The 18,094-nt window shown below is 34.5% G+C and overlaps 1 protein-coding gene across 1 annotated transcript; it reads right to left on the reverse strand.

Annotated features, from left to right (window-relative positions):
• Positions 1 to 1,186: 1,186 nt before the first annotated feature.
• Hand (heart- and neural crest derivatives-expressed protein) lies at positions 1,187 to 17,189 on the reverse strand. Its single transcript, XM_073965103.1, has 5 exons — positions 16,893 to 17,189; positions 16,380 to 16,607; positions 16,027 to 16,235; positions 9,471 to 9,629; positions 1,187 to 1,529 (listed from the first exon to the last, which is right to left on the reverse strand). The coding sequence occupies exons 1-5, from the start codon at positions 17,005 to 17,007 to the stop codon at positions 1,449 to 1,451; spliced, it is 792 nt and encodes a 263-aa protein (XP_073821204.1). The 5' UTR covers positions 17,008 to 17,189; the 3' UTR covers positions 1,187 to 1,448.
• Positions 17,190 to 18,094: the final 905 nt, after the last annotated feature.

The following is an 18,094-nucleotide window of genomic DNA, read 5'->3' on the forward strand; positions in this document are numbered from 1 at the left end:
TTGACAATTGTTTTTTTATTCGACACAATTTTTAAGCACTTCCAAGTAAAACAAATTGAACAGGTGGTGGTATCGACAAATTTTGAATATCGCAGAAAAAAGTTTGCATTCGTGGATCGTTTTTTATCAGTATAAGTGCCGTTGGAGTATTTTTTTTCCTATGAATTCACTTATGAATTTTATAAGAGAGCGCGTAGCTAGCATTCCATTTTGCTTCCACAGCACACAGCTAGGATGCACTCCATTTTCGATCCCAATCTCGGCTTTTGATGCAGTGCTTTGGATTGAATTTAAAGCCATTGTTCGGATTACATTTTTAATCAGTCTAAAGATGCAATATCCCAGAATAAATAAAATGCATTTAATAAAATTAATTTTTTTTACAAAGGGATTTGAAACTTTATATTCGAACAGTGTGACACCACTACCTATATAATATGCCTTGAGTTATATTTAAATCATACTACCAATAAAAAATACTAAAATGTATTTAACAATAAACAACAATTGAAACAAATTTTATATTTCATGTTCTCACTTGGATTGTTGTTTTGTGTGATCTTCATAGTAATTCCAATAATTGTTATTTTCACTACTGGCTAGGGCTTCTGCTGCCACACAAAGTAAATAAACAATTATTTTTGTTTACAATTCAATTCAAAAACAAAAGAGTTCAGGAAGTTCGGGTTGAAACACTTTTCGGGCCAAAAGTTGCCGTTGTTATGGCGGGTATAAAGGCAACTACATAAACGGAACGGAAACATTGCGCTAATGTCAAACGGAAACCATTTCAATTCATTTCAAGGTGTGAAAATTTAAAAGAACCCGCGGTAAGGTGAACTAAATCAAAACAAAATTTGTATATATTGAGGCATGTGACAATACATTCTTTGAATTCAGAAGAATGCCTGCGGTTTTTAATGAAGTCACTAAATGACTTGAAAACAAGAACATTAATCCTACCCCAAAATGTTTACGCTTGTTACCCCCCCTTTCTCCGCCTTATATTTTTTTCTGTTTATACAAAATGTTAACAATTACAAAAACAAATATTGGTGGTTTATTTACATAAATACAAGAATACAAATGTGTTGTTGTTTTACTTACACGTAACGTTCATTGTATCAATTGCATACATACGTCAATTAGTAAATGATTAACCCAAAATGAGTGTTTACACCATGTATTTTGTTTCGGTTTGTTTGTTTAGCGTTAAAACTACAATTCTATGTTTTTTTATTTAAGGAATAATAAATTAAGGAATCCATAGAGTTTGTTTATATTTCAAAGAGAGCGAATTTATAAACCATTTTCGTATCCCCATTCATCCTAGATTGGTTGTGGTATATATTTGTGGTAGACAAAGTGTCGTTGTGCCTTTATTATTTGAGGGTGGGGAAACATTTTTAAGAGATATTTGGTTTTTTGTTACAGCCATTGCAAACGTTTTACTCTTGCTCAGGCACCAATTCAGATGCCCATACATCTTGAGGCCATCCAGTACGTCCTTTACTTTGGCGATTAGCTGCCTATAAGGAGATAACGGAAAATAAAACAATAAGTTAAGTTAAAGTTTATTGAGACTCATATAAAAACATTAAAAATGGTATTGGGAAACAATACATAAATAAAGAAACTTAAAACTATAAAAAAAATCGTTCAAAGTGTTATTTTCATCATTGAATGTAGTAGTTGAGTTTGAGATTGGCTCCAAAGTTCTTCAAATTGATCCCTCAACATCTTCCACATATCTGATGGACGATGTGCAATTGTAAATAGATTGAAAATGACACTTTAAATGCTCTAACTGACGATCAGATCCTTCGATTTCCTGGCCGTTCACGGAAACTGTTTTAACAGAGGAACGATTTGGTCTTCCAATGATTTTATAAACCTCTTTATATGTTGATGGTCCTGGTTTAATCTTACTAAGATGGTCATTAAATGGCTTTGCTTGATCGATATAAATTTGCAACCTTATTATTATAGAAATAAGCTCGATTTGTTTGGAAATCAGGAGATAATTTGGATCCCTACGGTTCAATGTCCGCGCGTACATGGTCTTTGAATCTTTTTGCCAGCTATACTTTATTTTTAAAAGCTGTTTCACCTTTTCGGAAGTTCTGAATTTTTAGAGTTGAATTCGATCTGCTCAAAGTGCAAAGATGTTACACGATTGACAGTCAATTCTAAATTTTCTATGTATTCATCAATTTCTACATTTGACAAGTCCCTTTTTTTTGCCGGAGAATTCTCCGAAATTGCATTGCAAATATCATCTCTAAAGTTGCTCCAATTCGTGTTTCTGAAAGAAGTTGTTTTACTTGGAATTTTATACAGTAATTTCTGGTTACCTGCATCATTCATAGCTACATTTTGGCGTTACCTGACGAAAAATCAGTTTATAGGCAACTATTCTCTAGATTCTGTTCAAGATATTATGTTTTAGTGCACATTCAATAGCTGCATTTTCGGCATAGCTGCACCAAAATTTTGGTGATATTACTTTAATTTGTTTGAAAAATTTGTATATATCTGCACAAGAAAAACATTTAAATGTTTTTGCGAACTCATGACAAGGATACATTTCAACCTCTCTGGTTTTGTGTTGATAAGAGGTGTGCAAAACAAATGCAACACAAGAAAAGATTATGAAATGTAAACAATTTTACCGTTTTCTCTCGCTAACTTGATATGTCTCTCACTTTATTATTGCTTATAGCTGCACATCATATGCACGTAAGTAATATTAAAGATATCTGCCTTGTTGGGCAGGTAATCGAATTTAAGCTTCCTGCATTTTGGGGATTGCTGCACAACAAGTCGTGCAATTTTTGATTGTGCAGGTAAGCAAAAAATACTGTAAATGAAATCAAAATCAGCTAAAGATATTTCACGCATAGAGGAAGATGATCAGAGAATGTCGGTAGAGTAGATGTATTATAATTTGTGTTTAAACTGTCAATTATGCTATTACTTATGATGAAATTATCCAAATGCGAAGATCCCAGAGGAAAAGACGGAAAGACGTCGCATATTCTAGAAACTGAAGGTGATTTGTAATTTTTAACCAACTCAAAAGGACATTGCCGTTGTAATTATCTTCGTTGAAATGTTCCATGAAATGTTTTTCGCATTTAGATCCCCACCTAATATTAAGCCATCAAAATCTTCGGAAAATCTTAGAATTGCCTACAGTCCATTAGTAATTTCCATACGATTGTAGTTGCTGGGAAAGTAAACTGAGCCAGCAAAAACAAACAAGAAATTATGCCCAGGGATAAAAATTCTGTTAAATGTCATGGCCTAATGTCATCTGACAAGATTTATTAACTATATTTGTAGTCACTTCCTTACGAGATTTCTGCTCGAGCACTTGTTTGTTGCGCATGGTACAGTAGCTGGCATAAGCTTTACATCACCTAAAGTTAGAAGGGTTTTGCATCACTAGCACATTTCAAAGAACAATTGACAGGTTCATATGATTGGTCGCACTTAACGCAAGCAAAAGCTCTGTTGCAATTTTTCGAAAAATGTCCCCATTGTTGACATCTCCAACATTGGGGTATTTTAGTACTTACATTTGGTTTTTCAAAAGTTACCCATTGATCCAAAATTTTTTTTAGACACGTAATATTTGAAAACTTCGCTCCCGGTTTTAAAGTAGTTAAGAAAAGGCCTGTATCGTAACCTTTTTTTCTAGAATAGTCCGTTGCAAATTTAGTAACATCGTGTACTGTTTTGGGAGAAATTTCCTCTAAGAAATTTTTAATATCCAAAACATTAGTTTTATACTATAATCCTCTACATATCACACTCTGACGCTTTAATTCTTTAAGCCCCCGGCAAATACGGCCCGTTATGCGTCGCGTTACAACAACCACATGAAAACTTCAACAACAAACTTGGCATCACTTACACTTTTTTCATGTGGTTGTTGTTATTAACGCGTGACGCGTCGCACAACGGACCGTATGTACCGGGGCCATTAGGCGTATACGTATAAGAGTCAACACCCTTTTCTCTCAAATACTTCATTTCTACAGCGTCGGGCAAGTATAGCTTACTCTCTGCTCCAGGTTTGTTCCTTATTTTAAAGATAACGTTTTTGGACTTGAGATTATTAATCAGCGGGTTGATGTTAATGTTCTTCAAACAGAATGGTTTTTTGGTATCTCCAGGCTTTTTTGTTTTCGTGTTGTTTTTATGTACATTCATGTTTCTGTTTGTACAGTCTAAAGTTTTAGATCTAATTTTGATTTTTCAAAATAGTCTGGCTTAATCCCTTTTGTTGTTTTAATATTTAAAACAACAAGTTTATTAGTGGAGAAGGTTTGGCATTGTTCGCCAAGGGGTAAGGCAAGGAAGACTAGTTTCGATCCACGCCACTGGATCTCATCAGTTCCCTTTGTTTCTAGTCTTCCTTGCCTTACCCCTTGGCGAACAATGCCAAACCTTCTCCACTAATAAACTTGTTGTTTTAAATATTAAAACAACAAAAGGGATTAAGCCAGACTATTTTGAAAAATCAAAATTGTAACAGCTATCCCAATTAAATAAACGCCACCAATGTTCTATTTGAGAAACACTGGCACGGTTTTGTGTGTTGTTGGTATACAAGCTACCAAACAGCATTTGGGTATGTGCATTCGTTGAAAAATCAATTACACATACGAGTGGAAGAAGGTTTGCTTTGTTTCGTAAACACTTTCGTCGGAGTTGTGTTAGGTTACCAAAGAAAAACTTCTCATTGAAGGTTTTTCTTTGTTTACGTTTATACTTCGAGCTGACGATTGATGTTTGGGTATAAAAAGTTTCTTGTTGAAGAAGTTATTGAAAAATAACTTCGGTGGAGAATATCCACAAACAAGAAACAAAGGGAACTGATGAGATCCAGTGGCGTGGATCGAAACTAGCCTTGGCGAACAATGCCAAACCTTCTCCACTAATAAACTTGTTGTTTTAAATATTAAAACAACAAAAGGAATTAAGCCAGACTATTCTGAAAAATCAAAATTGTAACAGCTATCCCAATTAAATAAACGCCACCAATGTTCTGTTTTAGATCTAACTAATTCAATATCGAAATTTTGGAGAATTGAGAATCTGTTGGCAGAGCCAGCATGATTCGAAATATCAGTACCTTGCTTACGATTTCTAGAATTTATAGGATTGCTTCTTTTGAACTTCTTCAGGCCTGCGTACATAAACTTCCTCGAATGGTTGCCTTGCTTGCTTCTCATGGTAGAACAAATACAAGGTAAAGTTAATACTACAACAAATACAACTCGAACAACAACCACAAAGGAATTTGTTTTTGTTTGTAACGTTACTGCCAGTTGTATTTGTAAACAAAACAAGGAAATGTCTATAAATTATTGGAATTTAAAAAACTAATAAATTTTCACATTTGGTTGAATATTTTGGAAAACATGAATGAAAATTCGTTACATTTTCAATTTTTATGTTTCCACATCATTCCACTAAATGCATAAATTCTCGCAGAAAGTAGAATTCTTGCAGACAAGTTTGGGGTCGTTGGAAATTCATAGAAAAAGGAGAAGCTGTTTCAATGTTTTGTTTTAGAAATCAAATGTTTATTAGGGCTTAATTTCTTTAAATTTTAACAAAATACCTCACATATTAACAAACGTTGTATCGCCTCTACAAGCGGGGATTTACTGCGCGGCTTATCGTTCGAACTTGGAGGAGGTTACATATTATTGATATGAAGAAATCTTTCTGGGAAATGGTTTTTTCCGAATGATATATTTTTTTCTCAAAAAATATATGTCCCTAATGTACATCGAAATAGAAATAAACGTATAAAATGTCATATGAAATTTGACACTAACGTTACAACCCAGTTCAGTCAGCTGCGTATTGCTGCTACCTTTTCTTATTCTACCATGCTTGCTTCTGATAAATGAATAAAAAGAAAAGGGCAACCCAGTTCGAAATTTGCTCGGCCTCATTTATTCTTTTATTTTTATTATGTCAAAACTGAAGCAGGAAAGCAAGGCAACCAGGCAAACAGCTTATGTACCCAGGGCCTTTAAGGCCTGCGTACATAAGCTGCCTTGCCTGCTTACCTTGCTTACTTCTGATAAAAGAATAAAAAAGAAAAGGGCAACCCAGTTCGAAATTTCCTTGGCCTTCTTTATTCTTTTATTTTTATTATGTCAAAAATGAAGCAGGAAAGCAAGGCAATCAGGTAGAGCAGCTTTTGTACGCAGGCCTTTACTTCTTACCTTAGTGAACTTTTCATCATCTTCTAGTAAGTTATCGTGTTCCATAGAATTTGCGGAAAGAATAGACGTAATTGTATCATTACTTCCAAATATGGACAATTTTGAGGAGTCAGACATTTTATCTTGATTAGTCCCGGTCCACACTAGCGTGAATTTCATTAAAAAATTTCATGAAATTAGGCGTTCTTAAATCGAATTTCTCAGATTTTTCTCTACTATGAAAGTCGATCTAGAGACTCATAATTTCATGAAATTTTTTCAATGAAATCACTCTAGTGTGGACCGAGACTTAGATACTTCATTCATTGAATTAAGGACAGTTGAGTTCATGTATTGATTGTCAAAATCGCACAACTTGCCTGTGTGACGTAGGCGTCCCGACAACTGCAAAAACAGTTTTAAAATTTTGAATGAAAATCGTCGATTTCTTTTTATTTCCGTTCACATATTTTGTTTATGTCCATGTTCTTTTGTTTTCAACACATTTCAATTATTATTTCACCTATTTTTGCAAAAATGCCAAAAAATTGTCTTCCTTACTGTCTGTGAAAAAAATATGGACAGCTGGGAGACAAACGACAAATGTATGTATGTGTTAGTAAATCAGAGTTGTATTTGAAGACAAACTGTCTGGTGTAAACGCCTAGTTAGAAATGATTTTGAGAAACTCGTCTTTGCAACACTTGCATTTAAATCCTTCCGACCTTTAATGATTTGGTTTAGAACATTAGTCGTCTTCCCAGATAGACTCAAACAAGACGATTCAATAGGGGATCTAGCTCCGGAATGGGGATTCTTAGAAGGATCTTCCATTTTAAAATGGACCACCATAAATAGACCAGGGATCTTTTTTTAAAGCTTTAAGGAAGTTCAGGAATATTCCCAGCGAAAGAAAAATTATTAATGGTCTGTTCGAGAACTGCAAGAATCTAATAATTTTTACTATTTTTTCCGATAACATAAAGGAAAAAATGTTATCGTAGTAAAAAATAGTAGCTTCTTGCAGGTTCTGGAACAGGCATTAAATTTTTCGATTGACAGGAAAAGTTTTATTTTTCTTTGACCGTGTTTAGACATTCAAACTGGAAAGAAAATTTTTCTTCTCAATTTCTTTTAAAATTTCCTTGTTGTTTAGACACGGAAATCATGTTTGTGTCAATTTTATAATTTTTCTTATTCTTCTTCACACTCATTTTTTCATTGCGCCGTTCAAAAACAAAGCCAAGGCAAAATTGTAATAAAAAGTAAAATTGGACGTGTGTGATAAACAATTAATTATTAAAGGAACCCTTGAAATGCATTTTAATTTTGATATTTCCACTTATTTCGAATTGTTTTTGCTTAGAAAGATAGTTTTTCCTCCAAATGGTTTTTTTCCAATTGTCTCCGCAGTTGTTTGTTTCTCGACAGAGAAAATAAAATGAAAGAAAATGCAAAAACAAAACAGCAGCCAACTTCAGGTTGTATACGAAGAAAAACAAAACAGAATTTGCCAGTACAGAGGTGTGTGTATCCCCTCTTTTTCCTCTCTACTCCCTAGCCCATAAACTCAATTTTCCCTGTATAAAGTCCCTTATTTTATAAAATATATATTTTTTTCCGAATATGAAAAGTACAACCTTCAGGTTTGAATGTTCAATATTGAATGAAAAGCACCGTTAAAATAAAAGAATTTTAAATTATAACATGGGTTTTTTTACAATTTCTACGGCAACTATTATAGTAAATTAAATTCAGTGTTATTATGTGGAAATATTTGCGGGGTTATTTTACAAATTCAGACAAACCAAATCGAACACATGGATGTAATGCTTGGTTTACATTTACGAAATCCACTCGATTTCAACCGTCAATTTCTTTGCGTATACGTCAAATGAAAACTCATCTGAAATCCATTGGACTTCATTTGACGTTTACGCAATGAAATTGACAGTTGAAATGGAGTGGATTTCGTAAATGTAAACCAAGCATAAGAAACTGAAAGATGCACAAATTAAATGCAGAAATAAGGAATAGCAATTTTTCTGACCATAGTTCCTAAATCATGTTTGCTCTCACAAAGAGTAAACATGCAAATGCGGCACGCGCCTTAACTCATCATAAAAAATTTGAGGTTAAAATCCAATCGCTTAACTTGATATGTACTCCCCCAATTTCCCAAATGAAAACCAGAACAAAGATAACATTTTAATGCAATACAACAATTATGGGAGATTAGAAAAGTTCTGAAATAGCCAGCCATGTGTTTTTTACACTACAATGCCAATACTACGGACACAGCATCAACAAAGCACTTGTTCGGCCAAATTCAAAATTGCTGCTGATAAAAATGCTTTTTGGAATAACATTCAGTATTGCAGTGGAACCATCATGGTTCTGGTACATATACATTAATATATTTTTATGATTATGATATACTCTGCTATGTTTTTGTAAGCAGAAGGGAGAAAACACTTGCTGAATTAAGTCAACCAAAAAGCCAGACACCACTTGATATTGGCCACACACATAACAGCAGTTGGGGATTTTGTGAGACAAAACAAAGACAAGTGAAGGCGGAAAGAGGCACCTTATTTTCCCAGATGTCATAACACCAATGTAATTCAATTGAAATGTTAAGTACATAACATGCTACAACATCAAACAACAATAAATGGCCAATCACCCACCCCTCCTCCATCCTTTCTATTAACAGACAACTATTTCGGTAATTGTTTCAATATAAAATATTGAACATACTTATCTACTTATAAAAGCCCAGAAAATTATTATTTAAGTGCATTTGTGGTTTTTGCTGTTTGTTTTACGAGATTGAATCATAAATTAGACAATACAATTTATTTAAGTGTCGCTTAATGAGGCATCTATCCACCAACCAACCCTCTTTGTCATTACTTGTTTTGCCAACAACAACCCCCAAATTTTCACAAACATTCTATTACATGTTTACATTGGTTGCTCAGTGCTCTGTTCTCTATCAAAATGTTTCTGCGGGCGGTTTGTGTGTGATTGTTGTTTTTATTTTATTTTTTTGCCACCTTGATTCTTTAATCGTTCGCGCTTAACTTCTTTTGTGTACATTTTTATGACAGCAGGTCCATAATTCTTTATGGTAATTGTTTGTTTAATAATTTCGCAAAGTGATTTATAATGTAAATCGTGTAAACATAATTTTGTTGTAATTGAACAAAGTAAGTCACTATTCTTTTTCACACTTACCTTTGCCGTTTCGCTTCGAATGTACGCTCTCTTTTCGTGGGAATTTTTCCTATGCAATGGTTTGAGATCGGCACGAAAACCATTATTTGGATCTTGATCACCATCCAGAACTTCGACTAGATATCGTATATATAGTATGGCCAATTTGAGGGTTTTTATCTGAAAGAAATAGGTGCGAAATTGAGTTAGATTATTTTTAATAATAGGTATGTTCCATAACTGCAAGTCCCGGTACACACAAGAGTGATTTTAATGAAATTATCTCATGAAATTGGGCGTACTTGGATCGATTCTTATACCCCGGTTACATTTAACCGGATTAACCGTCAAATAAATCCTCATGAAGTGAGTTAACCTGGTAAAAACTGTAATGTAACTGTACTATTATAGCACGGTTACACTAGGGTTAACCCACTTTATGAGGATTTATTTGACATTTGCGCTATGGAATTGAGATTTGAAACCCAAACCCAGTGGGTTAATTCGGTTAAGTGTAACCGGGGTATTAGATCAATTTCCACACTAAAGTAATTTCATTGAAAAAAATCATGAAATTGTGCATTTCTAGGCCGAGTTCCATAGTAGAGTAAAAGCATAAAATTGCTGTAGTGGGGAGTTCGAACTAATATGCCACTTAGATATGACACCATTAGCCGAATTTAGCCCATTATCAGGTTTTATTTGCAAAATCCAGCCAAAATCTACCAGATTTCCCATACAAAAATAAATCCTCCTATGGAGTGGATTTGTTTTAAATCTGGCATAAATCCTCGCATACAACTCTGTTTTTTGCAACATGTTGCTAGAAAAAACAAAAAGTTGCAAGCTGGCACAAGAAACAAGGTAGATGCATCGGTGAATTGCTACACTAAAAATAATTTAAAATGTAAAAATTTGTATACAAGGCGGAAAAATTAAATTTGTTTTGATGTACAAAGTTGATTTTAATCAACCAAGACTAATATTTGCGATGTCTAAACGATAAAATAATTCGTTTATTTATTTTAGATGGGCAAACTGCGATAAAATAATTCTTTATTTGCTCTTTAGTTAGCATTAGTAGCATAATGTGCTAACATTTTCAGTATTAAACAATACATTTGTAATTTGACGTATGTTTTTTGAGGCGAATTCAATTTACAAAAAATTCTTTTCACGTTTCACATTCGTTCAGATGGGCTGATGCATCTACCTTGGTAATTCTGCTATGAACAAAAATCAGCTGACTGCCATTTAAATCCTCCAAAATGTATATCTAAATGCAATGAGATTTGTACTGGATTTATTAAATCCAGTCGAGGATTTATGGCTAGTCTAAATGAGCTATATACAACTCTGTTTTTTGCAACATGTTGCTATAAAATACAGAAAGTTGTAAGCTTGCACAACAAACAAGGTAGATGCATCGGTGAATTGCTACAATAAAAAAATTTTAAATATCAAAATTTCTAAACAAGGCGACAAAATTAAATTTGCTTTGATATATAGAGAGTTGGTTTTAATCAACCAAGACTAATATTTACGATGTCTATACTATCAAATTATTCATTATTTGCTCATTAGTTAGCATTAGTAACATAATGTGCTAACATTTAATAAATTTGTAATTTGCCGTATGTTTTTTGAGACGAATTCTGTTTACAACAACTTCTTTTGACGTTTCAAATTCGATCAGATAAGCTGATGCATCTACCTTGGCAATTGTACTATGAATAAAAATCAGCTGACTGTCATTTAAATCCATCAAAGGTAATCTAAATGCAATGAAATTTGTACTGGATTTATTAAATCCAGTTGAGGATTTATGGCTAGTCTAAATGAGCTATAATGCTAAGATTTCGAGATGTAAACTTACTATAAGAGAGCGTTTATTTTCTTGATATGACCAAGCAAAAACATGGAAGTTGTCGTGGTTTCCCGGCAGATTGTAGATCCCTATAAGCCACGACATCATTCTTCCAAAGACAAAATGAGTGCATAAATTTCTAAAATTTTGTTATAAAAACTAGTTGCAAACATTTTTGAGGAAATTATTAGTGGAGTTGGAGTCCTTGTTAATATCTGAATTGGTGATGGTATCACTTACACTTTTTTATTCTTTTCAACGCGCAAAGCGTCGCACAACACATGTGCCCCGGCCTGAAGTTAGGATTGCATTTAATGGAGATGTTGTATAATTTGTGTATCTGAAAGGAGTGTCTCACGGCACAACTTGTAGAGAAGTTTTACATGGCTGAAATTCTCTTTAAATGTCGCTTACATCATGCTGACGGGTTTTTGCGACCGCTGAAAATGTGATGTTGTTTGCCCTGGGAAATTAAACAAGACATAAAGTGTGCAAGGAGGGTGTGTATACGATTTCATGACGTTGGTACATACAAACGAATAAAGAATAGTGGTAACATATAGCGTAAAGGCTCGTTTAGACCATATTATTAAGGATATTGTCTCGATTTGTTTAACCTCAGGCTCGTCTAAACTTATAGCTTTTGCTGCGTTAACCCACTTTGAGAGGATTTATTTGACGTTTGCGCAATGGAATTGACATTTGAAATCCAAACCCACTGGGTTAATCCGGTTAAGTGTAACCGGGGTATTACTCCTAAACTTGGTTTAGACTATGCACTTATACTATGATTAAGTACTTCATCTCGATTTTTTGACATATATTGTATGGAAATGACGGGTGACGTAGGGGATGGAAGATACCAAGGAACGGTAATGACCGGTTTTAACATGGCAAAGCCCAGGATTTATCTTGGTCCCTCTTTCATCTCAAGTAGACACAGACCTCCCTGTGGTGTCACCTGGGGAACTGCCTTTAACACACGTTAAAGGTAGTGAGCTAACATGTGCCGCGCGTTCACCCATAAGTACGTTAAAACTTGGGTTTGGGCGTCGGGTTAGTAACCCTCCCCTCGGAAAAACAGCCTACTATGAAAAAACGAAAGAAAAGAAAGACAAATCCCTCTAAAGTTGACGAAACCCGCAGACGTTTTAAGGACCATGATCTGCGAATCTGCACCTGGAATGTTCGCACTCTTTATAGAGAATGTGCAGACTTCGCTTGAAAAGGACAAGGACGATATTACTGCCATACAGGAAATACGATGGATTGGGAAAGGCGTCACAACAACACCTAAAGGTGACGCACTGTATTATAGCTGCCATGACGTAAAGCATGAGTTTGGTTGCGGATTCGTAGTTAGTCGGAGACTAAATCATCTGGTATCCAGCTTCACCCCAGTGAATGAAAGACATGCTGCAATTCGAATAACAGCTAAATTCTTCAACATCAGCTTTATTTGGGCTCATGCTCCCACTGAAGAAAAGTACTAACAGACCAAAGATATATTTTACGAGCGCTTAGAAGAAACATATGACCGTTGCCGTGCCCATACCATTAAAATCATTCTAGGCGATTTTAATGCCAAAATTGGAAAGGAGAATATCTTTGGCCCAACAGTCGGGAAATTCAGTCTCCACAGTGAAACATCTGACAATGGTATGAGGCTGATAGACTTTGCAGCTGCAAATCATCTCGATATTCATAAGGGCACCTGGCTGTCTCCAGATCAAAGAACAAGTAATCAAATTGATCATGTTGTGATAGATGGAAGATATTCATCCAGCGTGTTGGATGTACGATCGTTACGAGGCGCAAACATTGATTCGGACCACTACCTTGTTGCAGCAAAGGTACGTACCCGTCTAAACGTTGTAAATAAAGCACGAACAGACACAACGGGGATGTTGGACATCGAAAGGCTGGAAACACAACAGATAGCCACAGCATATTCCACTCAACTAGCCCAATTGCTTAACGCGAGCACTCCTTGTCCCGATAACATAACAACACAATGGCAAAATATTGCCCACTCCATGCAAACAGCCGCAAAATTCATACTTGGATTCCAGAGACCTCCACAAAGGAATTAATGGTATGACCAGGAGTGTCGTGCTGCTACCGAAGAGAAAAATGCGGCATATAGAGCTACTTTACAATCAGTAGCAACGCGTAGCGCACGAGAGAGATATCGGGAGAAAAGGAGAGAAACGTCTTTTCCGCAAGAAAAAGAGAGATATGGAAAAGCGGTAGTGTTAAAAAATCGAGATGTACATGAGCCAGAATGAAGTCCGAAAATTCTACCAAAGAGTGAAACATCAAACAGATGCCTTTGGTACAGGCACATCCTCCTGTAGAGACCAGCAAGTAGCGAAGTGTCGATAAATTCACATTTTTCCTAGGATATCTCAGGAAGTTAATAGATTCCTCGGAATTCTTGGCTCAAATTACATACAGAAGACCTTGAATTGTGTTTTAATATGGCGTTATATAATCCTTGGACACCAATTGAATCAGAAATGTACAATTATCCGATACTTTCCGACCCTTTATTTACGGTAATGGTTATAATACGAAAACTACGTTGTTCACAGCGTTAATTTCATGGTTTTTGGTAGTGATTATATTTTGATGCTTTGGGAGCAGGTTTTTAACAGAATATTTCACATTTCTGATTCAATTGGTGTCCAAGGATTATATAACACCATATTAAAACACAATTCAAGGTCTTCTGTATGTAATTTGAGCCAAGAATTCCGAGGAAACTATTAACTTCCTGAGATATCCTAGGAAAAATGTGAATTTATCGACACCCAGGAAGGTGTGTTATGCACAAGGTCAACTAAAAAGCTTTCTAGGATCTCAAAATCTATAATCTGACACTAATATTGTGGCTTTTGTATACTCAAATACCTAAAACGAAAGAAATCAGCAAGGGTCCGCTTTAACGAGCTGTACAAGAAGTTTGGCATTAAATAACGGCACTTAACACCCAAAAATTATTTTTTTTCTCTAAAATATATCTCGGCCACCCAGACACATTCGCCAAAACAATAAAATGTATAAATTTTGCTGCTAATTCCATAAATTTTACGATAATACTCATATTTCCTTGGGGCGTATCATGGCACAATTACCCAGGTAGTGGCATCGTAAAATTTAGAATATGTTATGTCAAAACTTTCTTTATGTTGTTGGGGAAATTACAACAAAAATAACTTTTTATAAAGGGATTTGACTTTTCATATTCGATCAGCTGGTGTGATACCACTACCTGGTAGTTCTGCCATGGGGCGTATGTATACTTTTGTAAGTATCATTTTTTGGTTTTTGTAAAATTTACCGTTATTTATATTATGGAATATACTTTTGTTGTATTAAATATTGTTTATTAGTGAAACGAAATAAACCTGCGTACTTGGAATTTCATAAATATCATTACTTTTTCTAAAACCCGAGATTTATGGGGCGTACGTATACTTATGTAAGACTGTGTACATGCCACATGGCGGTGCACGCAGAATCGGCAGGCCTAAGCTTCGATGGAGCATACAATTGGATGAAGAAATGAAAAGGCGCGGTATTCCAAAAAGTCAAGCGAAAGGAATGGAGATATTTTCTTAGTTCGGTCTATGTAACAAATGTTCTGTAATGGGACAACTAAGTAAGTAAGTAAACAACCTTCGATTGCTAAATTAAATCTTATTCGCCAAACTTCTTGTTTGTCAAATCAGCTGACTTCATGCAAGTTTTTGCAAACTGTTTTTCGATAACATTCTGCAAATTTTTAGCTTCGACAGAGTAAAATTAGTGGAGAGAAGTTACTGAGAACTTGCTGAGTACTTGCAAGTACTTTTTACTTGCGAAGTTATCGTACAGACCAATTATTTGCATCCAATGACATTCACAATAAAGAAATCTTTTAAACAACCAAAGAGGATTGCATGGAATGTGTACAACCTAGCCAGAACGAGAAGAGCCTTTAAGGATGAAATAAGCGATTGGTTACAGTACGTCTGAATATAACCGGCAATAATAAAGCCAATAGATTTCAAATATCTATTCCAATATCAATAAATACTCATAAGGAAGGTTAAACTGGCAAAAAGACGAAAGCCAAAATTTCACAAAGTCGTTGGATCTATTGATGCTAGCTAGCATTCTTTCGAAGTAGGTGACTTACTAAATCCTCCACATTCGAATATGTACGAAACCTTGAAATGAGAATACAGGAACGATATTCATGTATACAGAAGAAAAACATTGAAGCATAATGTTTCGGATGATATATTGAGATCTTCCAAAACATACCCAAGCTGTTTTATTTGTAATTAGGGAGTCATTGAACAAGTTAGCACAAATGGCAGGCTTAATTGCTGATACTGCGGAACCTTGGGATGTTTAAATTATTTCAAAAAAGCTACGGGAATCATATTCAACATCAAAAATACGAAATTTGGAATCAAAAATCGATGAGCTTAGAAAGAAAATTGAGAAGATGTCCAGCAGTGGCCGATGACCTTTCATCTACTAAAATGACTCGTGGACATTGAAAGGAGTGACTCTCAAAGGTAGGCCAAGATGGACTATTTCGGCCCATTTCTAGTCACAAATCGATTGGGTTTTATTCAAAATCCGCTTGATTTCTCAAATGTATACGTACTATAAGATTACTAAAAAACTATTAACTATAGTGCGTTGTTGACTTACCTTTGATAATTTCGTATCGTATGGTACATTCGGAATTTTATCTCGTAAACATGAGAATGCATTATTGATACTCTGTGTCCGTCGCCGTTCTTTCTTGTTCGCCGTGTTCCGTTTCTTAACAACACGAACTGGAGAAACAGAAATAGTTGTAAGAGGAGGTTTCGGTGAGTCATTTGTAAACAAACTATCATGAAATTGGCTTTCCACATCTTAAAACAATAACAAAAGAAATTTTCACTTGAATTACAACATATATTTCTCTGGAATAATTGGCATTAGTTTTAACGCCAATACCATAATTAAGAAATTTAAAATTTGATTGAATCGACGCAATCAATTGATTTTTTAGTTACCTTCTAAATCGGATGAGGATGCAGGACAATAACTACTGGGTGAACGATAATAATGATTGCTGGCATTAATATTAGCGGTCAAGGTGCAGGTTGTAGTAGCCGTTGTGGTTACAGGTTGACAACAGTCTTGTGCTGTTTGTGTCTGGTGCAGTTGATGATGATGTTGATTCTGATGATGATTGTTGTGTTGTTTTGTTTCTACGCAATATGTTGGCGTTGTCCAGGCATCTATTAGAAATTGAAAACAAATTTGAAACTTAGTTATGAATGTTTTTTTAGAAATCCGCTATTAGCCAAATTATTTGTTATTATTGGAATCATCGAGCAGTTGTCAAAATATTCTTATATAAATATTAAACGAAACAACGATAAAATTAGTGAATTGATTCCGCATTTATTGTGTTTTGCAGAAGGTAGTCACATTTCCAAGCTCCTTATTACCAACATTTTTTCATAACTTCACATTACTGTTTTTTATTGTTTTTATATAGTTTTAATAAATTTTTAACCTACGTTCAATTGTATTCATATCCATTAAACGATAACTATTATTGTAAAATAAATGATCATTTTGTTGATAAAACGGCGATGATTCGCGACATATTTGTTGGGTTTCATATTTAGACATAACGATTTGTTTTGATTACTTTTTTGTAAATCAAATGCAAACTTCTCATACGAATTGTTATTATTCTTTATTTGATCGGTTTTATTTTTCTCTCAACACTTTACTTTTTCATTTTTCTGTTCTTTGGAAAATAAGGAACCCGTTACACACGTCTTTGTTTGAACAAGTTGCGTATAAATACTGAATTCAGTTCAATACAAAATGTTTTCATTTCAATGATTTTTCATTTGTTGTTTATTTTCTTTGAGCACATCCACACACACACACATAATACGGAAGAGGCAGGTCTTTTGTTATCCACCCCTGAATGTTATCGACCAATCAGAAGAAAACAAACAATTTTGTTGTGCTCTGTGATTGGTCGGTTGAAACTCCATGTTGTTTCATGAATTTGGTGGATGAAAGAAAAACATTAGGGTGCTCTAGATTGAATTGTGCATTTTCATTTTAAACTCAAGTTAATGTAGAAATACAAGGTTTTTCAATGTTGACAGCAAAAATATAAAATTGAAAATAAAATACAAGTTACAGCCAGTTTCACTATGTCGAACGAAAATGAAAACGAAAGAAAAACTACTTAACTCGTGTATGATTTTCAAATGTTGTATTTGTTTCTAAACAAAAAGGTCATGGAAGAATAAGAAGGTAATATCATTTGAAAAATCCGTCCTTGAGCTGTCAAATACAACCATGCATGAAACGATATGAAAGTTGTTTTTGTTATTGTATGTCAATGACAACAATAACAAAATACTGTTTGTTTACGTTTTTAAGAAATTGATTTTTGATTTCAATTTTATTGAAGCAGGCCAAAAAAACGGTAAGCAAAAATGAAGCGGACAACGCGATTTATGTGAATATATGGAAATTCAGTGAAAAACCGCAAAAATAACTGTGAAAAAAGCAGAGAGAAATTTTGATTTTCTGTTTCCCTGCAATGTAAAATATAACTTCAATGTTTTTATTGCTATTCGTGTTATTGCAGAGTTTAGCCAACGCAAGACCACTGGAAAATAATGGCAAATCATGAAAGACGGTCAGCAAGCAGTGTTAAGGGCCCCCAATTCGCCCTGATGACAAAATGTCT

This window comes from Musca autumnalis, unplaced genomic scaffold, assembly GCF_047663935.1.
Source record: "Musca autumnalis isolate F117 unplaced genomic scaffold, ASM4766393v1 scaffold_2, whole genome shotgun sequence".
In the NCBI taxonomy this organism is placed as follows: Eukaryota; Metazoa; Arthropoda; class Insecta; order Diptera; family Muscidae; genus Musca; species Musca autumnalis.

Coding starts and splice junctions, on each gene's coding strand:
- Hand (XM_073965103.1), bottom strand. CDS start 17,007: ATGTCTAAATATGAAACCCAACAAATATGTCGCGAATCATCGCCGTTT. Junction 16,236..16,379: donor ATCCTCATCCGATTTAGAAG/GTAACTAAAAAA, acceptor TATTGTTTTAAG/ATGTGGAAAGCCAATTTCAT. Junction 1,530..9,470: donor TTCGAAGCGAAACGGCAAAG/GTAAGTGTGAAA, acceptor ATCTCCTTATAG/GCAGCTAATCGCCAAAGTAA.